The sequence below is a fragment of the Poeciliopsis prolifica genome, unplaced genomic scaffold, assembly GCF_027474105.1.
Source record: "Poeciliopsis prolifica strain line A6 unplaced genomic scaffold, Auburn_PproV2 SCAFFOLD056, whole genome shotgun sequence".
NCBI lineage: Eukaryota > Metazoa > Chordata > Actinopteri > Cyprinodontiformes > Poeciliidae > Poeciliopsis > Poeciliopsis prolifica.
The window spans coordinates 2,284,539-2,293,148 of NW_026562431.1; the positions used below are offsets into that span (position 1 = coordinate 2,284,539).

At 43.5% G+C, this 8,610-nt stretch overlaps 1 protein-coding gene and 1 pseudogene across 1 annotated transcript; both read right to left on the reverse strand.

The window, feature by feature from the left end:
• Positions 1-121: 121 nt before the first annotated feature.
• LOC129379183 (trace amine-associated receptor 13c-like) lies at positions 122-1,260 on the reverse strand. Its single transcript, XM_055059832.1, has 2 exons — positions 1,082-1,260; positions 122-950 (listed from the first exon to the last, which is right to left on the reverse strand). The coding sequence occupies exons 1-2, from the start codon at positions 1,258-1,260 to the stop codon at positions 122-124; spliced, it is 1,008 nt and encodes a 335-aa protein (XP_054915807.1).
• A 612-nt stretch (positions 1,261-1,872) lies between these two features.
• On the reverse strand, positions 1,873-2,971 carry LOC129379275 (trace amine-associated receptor 13c-like; annotated as a pseudogene).
• Between the last annotated feature and the right edge of the window lie 5,639 nt (positions 2,972-8,610).

The following is an 8,610-nucleotide window of genomic DNA, read 5'->3' on the forward strand; positions in this document are numbered from 1 at the left end:
CATATCTGCTTTTGAAATGATGACACATACACATTTTCTCTGGTAATTAAGGGCAATTTTTCCCCCTCCCTGTCCAGCCCTGCACATTACAGCACATCAGGTGTTTTTTTTCGTTCTCCTTTCACTCGGGCCTCTGCAGTATGTTGGTCTCACTGGAGCCCTGCTGCAGAATCTGCAAAGTGACGATGTGTCTGACTGCTTTTCTAAACCAGGGATAAAACAGGGCGTAAAGCAAAGGGTTCAGACAGGAGTTAAAATAAAACAAAAAGACGAAAAAAGTCATAAGTGTGTTGTTGGCGACGTTCCTAAGTATGCGGGAGTAGCAGTAATAAGGACAGAAGCAGCACAGATACACGACGATGAGCACACCGAGAGTCCTGGCGGCTTTCAGCTCCGACTTCCTGGTCACGACCTTCACCGAGAGCCGCAGCGTGACGGCCGCGTCGCGAGAGCGAGCGGCGCGCGCCTGAGACACGGCCGCCACGAACACCTTGGTGTAGAGCGCCACGATGACCGTAACTGGAGCAATAAAATTCAGGATGAGGTCAAAAGGTCCTGCAATGGAGTTGGGAGAGAACATGCATTCTCCAACACAGGACCTGTTCCTGCCCGGCTGAATCAGTTCGTCCTTCAGGTAGAGCAGCCGGTAGGAGGCTCCCAGGAGCCAGCAGAGGCCCACACAGCACTTGACCCGGGTCAGGGTCATCCTGGTGGGATACTGCAGCGGGTCACAGATGGCTATGTAGCGGTCGATCGATATGAGGACGATGTTCCCGATAGAAACAGAGATGATCAGAGCAATCACGTAAATATAAAGCAAGCACAAGACGTCCCCCAACATCCAACAGGTGTTTTTCCTGAAGAGATTCCCCGGCATCAGCAGGAGGCCGACGAGGAAATCAGACATGGCCAGAGAGAGGAGGAGGATGTTGGTGGGGGTGTGGAGCTGCCTGGAAGGAAGACAGAGAGCAACAGTTGTCATTCAAAGTTTCGACGACACAAAGTCACGTTCAGAGAATCAGTTTTTCAGAATGTTTCAAAGACTTCAAGTCTAGGTTCTCCTGAGAGGTTTGATCTCTGCCTGAAGTGGGAGACTGAGATGATGATGAGCAGGTTGAGCACCGCGGTGAGCAGAGAGGCCAAGGACAAGGCGATGCCCCCGAGGACCGTCACCGTCTCCGACCCTTGGAGCTTCGGCATCCTGCAGGAATCGTTGACAAGTTGTGGGAAACAGAGCTGAGCTTCGTCCTGCGCCTCCATCGTTGCGAGGCCTGAGCTTCACCCCGCAGTCTGAGCAGGATGCTGATCCGCAGCATATTTTTGTTTCCATGTTGTGCTCCTCCTCCCGTAATGCATCACACGTTGAATGACGTTAACCCCACACCCTAGTGCCATTCATATTGCTTCTTGATGCTTTTCATTTTTTAAAACAATATTACAAATTTTATTGATCTTAGGAACTTCATCACTAGGCAAAACTCACAGATTACCTACACACAAATGAGATGTAGAAAGCTTTTATTTCTGTTGATTATGATGCTTTTAACACTTACAGCTATTGGAAACATGACATTTAAATTTACAATATTACATTGGACCAATAAAAACCTACTTTGAAAAACAGAAATGTGAGCTCAGTGCTTAAAAGTTATATTCAAAATAATTCACTAAACACAACTGCACATGCATACAAACATACTCTCATAGATATATGTATATGAAATGGAATTAAAAATTGATGTGATCATTGAAGCATGTTGTTTGACTCATACAGGATTACCGATGTACATGTTCTTTGTCATAGTGTTAATGACTGAATTCCTAGTTTAGTGTCTTTTGTGAGCATCAGGTGTATTTCCAGGGAAGCGTGGCTTACAGTATGTTGGCGTCACAGGAGCCAGGCTGCAGCGTCTGCATGGTGACAATGAGCCTGATGGCCTTCCTGAACCAGGGATAGAACAGGGCGTAGATCACCGGGTTCACACAGGAGTTCAAATAAAAGAGAAAGATCAAAAACGATGCGTACGCAGTGCTGGTCACATTAACCTCAACAATGAAGTAATTGTAATACGGACAGCAGCACATTAGGTAGTACACAACGATGAGAACGCTCAGACCCGGGTCAGGGTCTGCTTTCAACTCTGACCTTTTGGTTGGCGCGTTAGCCGAGCGCTGCGGCGTGCCGGCCTGGACATGGGAGCGCACGGCGTGGGCCTGAGACACGGCCACCACGAACACTCTCACGTACAAGAACGAGATGATCGAAACTGGACATATGAAATTCAGAGCGAGGTCAACGGTCCCGGTCACGTAGCTTTATCGTGAACGTGCACTCTCCGAGGCAGGACCTGCTCCTGCCTGGTTGAAGCAGCTCATCCCTCATGTAAAACACGCTGTAAAAACCTGCACCAAGCCAACACAGGCCGATACAACGCTTGACTCTTCCCAAAGTGATCCTGGTGGCGTAATGGAGAGGGTGACAAATGGCTACATAGCGGTCAAACGATATCAGAACGATGCTTCCGATGGAACCAGAGACAATCTGACAGACCAGGTAACAATACAGAGAGCATATGATATCCCCAAGAAACCAGCAGGCTGTGCTTCGAAAGATTTCTCCAGGCATCAGCAGGAGACCCACAAGGAAATCTGAGACCGCCAGTGAGAGGAGCAGCAGGTTAGTGGTGGTGTGAAGCTTCCTGGAGTGAGACAGAAAGAAAGAAAGGCAAACGCCCTGTGAAAACAGAATCACACTAAAGTGACGGCTCTGCACGTTTCTATCCAGCTGTTTTCGTCTTTGCCTGAAGTGGGAGATTGAGATGATGATGAGCAGGTTGAGAAGTACGGTGGACAGAGAGAAGAACGACAGGACAGTGTTCAGGAACACGGCCTTAGACCAATGAAGCGTCGGCTTCCTGCAGCTGTTGGCGAGTTGCGGGAAACAGAGTTCCTCCTCGTCCTCCGTGGCCATGCCGAGGCGTCCGTCTCTCTGACCGCATCTTTCTGTGGCTGGTTGATAAAAGTTTTTGCTTCTCCATCGTCTCCCCTCCTCTGCTCTCTACAGATCACGTTAACACTCCTCCATGGCGCATTGTCAAGTTTTCATTGGTGGTCATGTTCACATTTGAAAAACTTCATTGACCCCAAAGGAAAACTGAACATAAATCCTATTTTGTTTTTATGCTATACATTGCTAGAGGTACACTGATTCAATACTGATATCTGTAGCGGCCTCGATATTAAAAAATATTCTAGATTTTTGTGTGGATAAAGGCATATCTATTCAGTCTAATTCTATTTTTGGTGCTCTGAGTGATAATCATGCTTTATTATTTATTTTCCATTCTGTTTAGAATTCCTAATTGCACTTTCTGAATCATTTGAAGATTTGTTACAGTTTTTACACGTCCAAAGTAGTCAAACTACTTTTGTTGGTTTTTTTACGTCGGGAGTTGTGTTGCACTGACACAGCAAATTCAATTTGTGTCGTCTCTGCATGTTTGGCCAAGATGGTGAAGCTATCGGTGTACTTAGAAAAAAGAAACATTTTAAGTCAATTCAGCACCGGTTTGCTGTATTGGATCGATATCGACCGATATTAAACCTCAGATATTTGTATCGCTATCGGAAGTCTATCCAAATGTTAATGGAAAGTTGCGTGACGATAAAGCACCATTTAAATAAGATGATTTTTGGTGTTGCTGCCACTTGGAAGCTTGAAAAATGTTACATTTTCTAATCGGTGAACACTACAGGATGGGCAAACAAACATCTTTTTATGTGGAGATGGATACTAAGTATGGAAAAAAAGTAAGTTGGCTATCGTCAGAATCACTGAGGTGTTTCACATGAAGTCAGAGGAAGTATAATGCAGTGCAACTCAAGAAATTGAAATACTAAGTTATAATGCTGCTTGACATGCTATTGGCCGGCTGTTGTAAAGCAACCAATCCAGAAGCGGAGTTGATTGACTGAACCCCAAACAGCAGAGCTAAGCGCCTCATGGAACGGGTCGAGTCATATTGAATGTGACCTATGTGCCAGTAAGCTAATGCAAGAAAATGGACTGAACTTCAGAAAGTGCTGGTCTACTAAATATTTTACGTTACTACCTGGCATTGAGAAATTCTCTCTCACACACACACTAATATGTTTGGTGAGCAAAGAAATGACTAAAGACAGAGTTTCTAACTTTTGATGTGATTATTTAATTGTTTTGGGGGATTTCTTAGAAATTTGTGCTCTTTATTCGCATCGATAGTTGTTATATTGGTGAATAGACACACACCTTTACAACGTTTTATTCAAGAACATGTAATTTAATGTACATTTAACATTTCGAGACATGAAGAAAAAAAAATATTGTTCTTTTTTTTATATTTCCAGCTCTGACCCTGTTTTTTTTTTTACTGGTTTAACAGCAAGAGTCGTACCAGTGGCCTAAAACAAGGGGCTGAGCACTGAAATATCACAACTTTTTCAGAGACAAATGTTAAATGATGATTTTCTGGCTTATCACTTGTAAAAAGAATTGTTCATGTTGTTCATGTTTAATTGATGCCAGAAGTCAGAAAACTTCCAAGTCATAACATAGAGCTTGGTGAAGAGATTGCATCATCTGCATCATGCTATGTATCCTGAAACATGTTGACACCTTTGATTGCAGCGATGCCTTGGAGGTCTAGTGACTAATGCATAGAGGTGTGAACAAACCCGTCAAATGAGGCTCAGCGAGAAGCCATTAGGAACAAAAGGTGTTTACAGAGAAACATTGTTAATCTCACTGGAGTTGTGTGTGTGTGTGTGTGTGTGTGTGTGTGTGTGTGTGTGTGTGTGTGTGTGTGTGTGTGTGTGTGTGGGTGTGTGTGTGTGGGGTGTGTGTGTGTGTGTGTCTGTGTGTGTGTGTGTGTGTGTGTGTGTGTGTGTGTGTGTGTGTGTGTGTGTGTTATGGAGTTGTTAATGGACAAAGGATCATTTTTATATGTTTTTAAAGTTATTTCCATTGATGGACATGGACCCATGGCAATGAAAGCACAACTAATAACCACAATTCAAGGTGGTTGTTCTGAAGCGTTTGTATAAAATTAAAGTTTTTAGCCGTCATGTAATATATGTGTGCTACGATACAAGATTATCCTATGTGTTTTTTCTACTTTGACCTAATTATTCATCATTTACAATCTTTGATTTTTGGAGTGAACCTCCATTTCAAAAATGAATTTGTTACAGTTCCCTGACGAAGACACTGCTGTGTTTGGGAGACTTCGCAAAACTTTCCTCTGTCTGATTCAAAATGGTTGGTTGAGTTCAGTGTTTTGTATCATTTCATAGTGAGATTCCCTCATGGAAAACAAACCTGGACTTTGCTTTGATTCTTTCATGCAAACCAAAATGCCAAAAGCTCCACAACCTGTAGACCTGCCAATCATTTTGCGAGGTAATCATTGCATAATCATGGCCCATAATTCTGGGCCAGCAGAATACGCCTTAGTCTTAGATTTTGTGATTGCAATATGACAATCTATGACAACATGACAATTTGTGAAAGGTCAGAAAAAAGCAAGTAACTGGATGTGTGTTTGTTGATGGTTTTGTTGAGCCGCAGTGTGGTGGCACTGACTGCCTGGCTATTGGGAAGTGGAGATGTTCCACAGACTCCCACCGAAGGCAGCAAGATGGGACGTCTTGTCTGCACTGTGAGGCCAGGCATTGTGCTACAATGTAGCCCAGCAAGGCTCACAACTAACTTTTGTAAATCCTCAGCTTACTTGTCATGTATAGCCAAGCCCGTCCTCTGATGCTGCTGATTGCAGATGGCCTTTTGCTACTGTGTGGAGAGATGGGGAGGCTGAGTGGGTAAGTCGTCACAATGAGCAGGACTGTTCATTTAGATGCCTCAAGGACACCTGTGCTGGCCAAGCTGGACAGCGATGCCTCATTATATTTACCTCACTTAGTTTGCGCTTAACCCAAATTCTGCAGTCTAACTATCTGCAGTTCCGACTCAATCTGTCGTTTCAGATTGAGTGCAGTCATTGTTCTCTGTGCCTGTGTGGCATTCCCATCCACTGAGGGGGAAATCCTCTGCCAGGCCTTCAAAATACAACAATGGTTTGCCACAGAAATGTCAAAGTATTCAATTTTTCTGTTTCTGTAGGCTTGTTATGTCTTGAAACCCCAGTCGTTTATGACAGACAGTCACTGGCACCGGTTCAAGTTCAAGGTGACTTTTTCCAGGAGGGTGTGAGGAACCTTAACCTTAATTCACAACAAAACTTTTTGTACTTCAATCAGTAATGAACAAAGTTTTTTTTTTTGTTTGTTTTGCTTTCAATTTCTGTGAATAATCTCATTAAACTTTTCAATAACATTTCAAAAGAACTTAATGGAGATTCTGTTTAGTCAATTTATAAAAGTTTAAGCAGAGACAGACAAAGGCCATATAGACGGATTACACAATGAAAGAACTTAGAAAATGGTCGAGACATTTTTTCTTTTTTGTGAACGTTTTAAAGGCCTCATCATTTACCGTCATTCAATTCAGCCGTATTGAGCCAGAAATATGCAGGATGGCAGCATCCAACGCCAGTGGTGCTTAATGCAACAACAAGAGCCACGCATGGGACTTTTTTCTCTATGTGAGAAAAATATGAAGGTTGTCGGTGCAACAAAAAGCTTTTCTGCAAAGGATTCAACACATTTTACCCTACAACTTTATGGGAGGACTAATTTTCTTTGACTCCTTTGTGTTCGATTCTTACATGTATGTGATGTGAATATTGTGACAACAGTACACACACATACACACACGCTTATAAGGAAACCTTCAGCCTTAAAATTGTGCAGCAGTATTGAAAGGTTAATGACATGCATGTTGCTTATTGTCGCTTTAAAAAACAGCCATGAGACGATACATTTTCTTAAGAACCACATTAAACAAAGCATGTAATTATCAGTTGTTTGGTGGTTATCAAACGTGTTTCAGCATTTTATTTTATTTTATTTTTTTAGCACGAGTCACTGCAGCACATTGGCCTGACAGGATCCAGGCTGCAGGATTTGCAGCGTGACAATGAGCCTGATCGCTTTCCTGAACCAGGAGTAGAACAAGGCGTAGATCACAGGGTTGAGACAGGAGTTAAAGTAGAAGAGGAAGAACAGAAAAGGCACAGACGGCACGTTGGGTAGGTTCACCACAACAAGAACGTAACCATAAAACGGACAGTAGCACATTAGATACACAAAGACCACTACTCCGAGGGTCCTTGCTGCTTTCAGCTCTGATTTCCTCGACTTCAGGCCCACCGACAGCACAGGGTCACGGCCGCCACGTTGGAGCGCATGGCACGAGCCTGGGACACGGCCACCACGAACACTAATAATAATAATAATTGGACCAAATTATCAAAGATTTCATTTGCAGTCTGCAGAAATTTTACTCTCTAAAAACAAGTTTTTGCCTGAAATGGGAGACAGAGATGATGATGAGCAAGTTGAGCATCACAGTTAGCAGAGAGATGAATAAAGTGACGTTCAGGAGGACGCCCTCAGACCAGCTGGGTCTGGGCCGTCTGCAGGAGCTGTTGGGATGTTGTGGGAAGCAGAGCTCACCTCCCTCCTTGCTCTCCATCTTCGCACGTCCACAGCTCCTCCGATCTGCTGATTTAATCTTTTCTTAACCATCCCAACCCCTTTAGGTAACCTTAGCAGCAAATGTTTGACTCCCTCCGCCCCCCTCACTTTGCACAACTTCTTGCTCTCCAAGTCAAATGAAAGTTTTGGGGAACAAACTGAAAGCAGGATTGTCCACTTTTTGTGGCACAGAAGACGCAGTTGAATCTTTGATCAGCCTTCATTTCAAATAAAACACACATTGTACAGACATTTGGAAAATAACTTTAACCAAACTTGTACAAAACATGAATTAAATTGAAATTACTTTAAGAAACATTTTCAATTCACTTGTTTGTCGTGTAGAACAAATTTTCAACCCTTTCATCGTTTGTTTTGCTCTTCAGTTATCATCTGCTTCCTGTTCGCCAGAGACACTTCCTGTCAAAGTTGTTGGCCAGGATTTCCTCTCACCTTTGAGCAAGTCGAATTCAATCCCTCTGTGGTTCTACCTTTGATTTCAGGTCAAACCTTTGGATTTGAATGTTTTTATCACAACCTTACACATGTTCGATGGGTCTCCTCATGGCAGGTGTAATGGAGGGTGTCTTTGGAGTGATACTGGCAGATTGCAGAGAGAAAGGCCTGGCATCAATACCTGCTGAAGGTCTCTGAGAAACAGGGGTGACAATGTCATCAGGATTGGGACCTTTTGTTGTTTCATTCACCACTAGCAAGGTCACTTCTTCGTTCACGTTCTGCCCTCCTCCGCTTGGTGTTCCAAATTTGATCTGGCCCAGGTGGACGCTACGTTCGCTACGTTCAGCTGGTCTTTTCGGATGAGGCTGAACGGTTGTAATTCAGAAAGAGCAGGACCCTGGTGCCCACTTGCTTTGTGTAAGATCCGAACCTTCAACTTTGTGGACAGATATATAGGTTAAACTAACATTAATGATCTTATTCGAGTGTGAAGTCATTGAAACACAAGATGATGTTGAA

Bases quoted from the DNA above. Each gene is read 5' to 3' on its own strand.
- LOC129379183 (XM_055059832.1), bottom strand. From the start codon at position 1,260: ATGGAGGCGCAGGACGAAGCTCAGCTCTGTTTCCCACAACTTGTCAAC. The intron at 951-1,081 runs GCAGAGATCAAA...TCTTCCTTCCAG, and splicing joins ATCTCAGTCTCCCACTTCAG to GCAGCTCCACACCCCCACCA.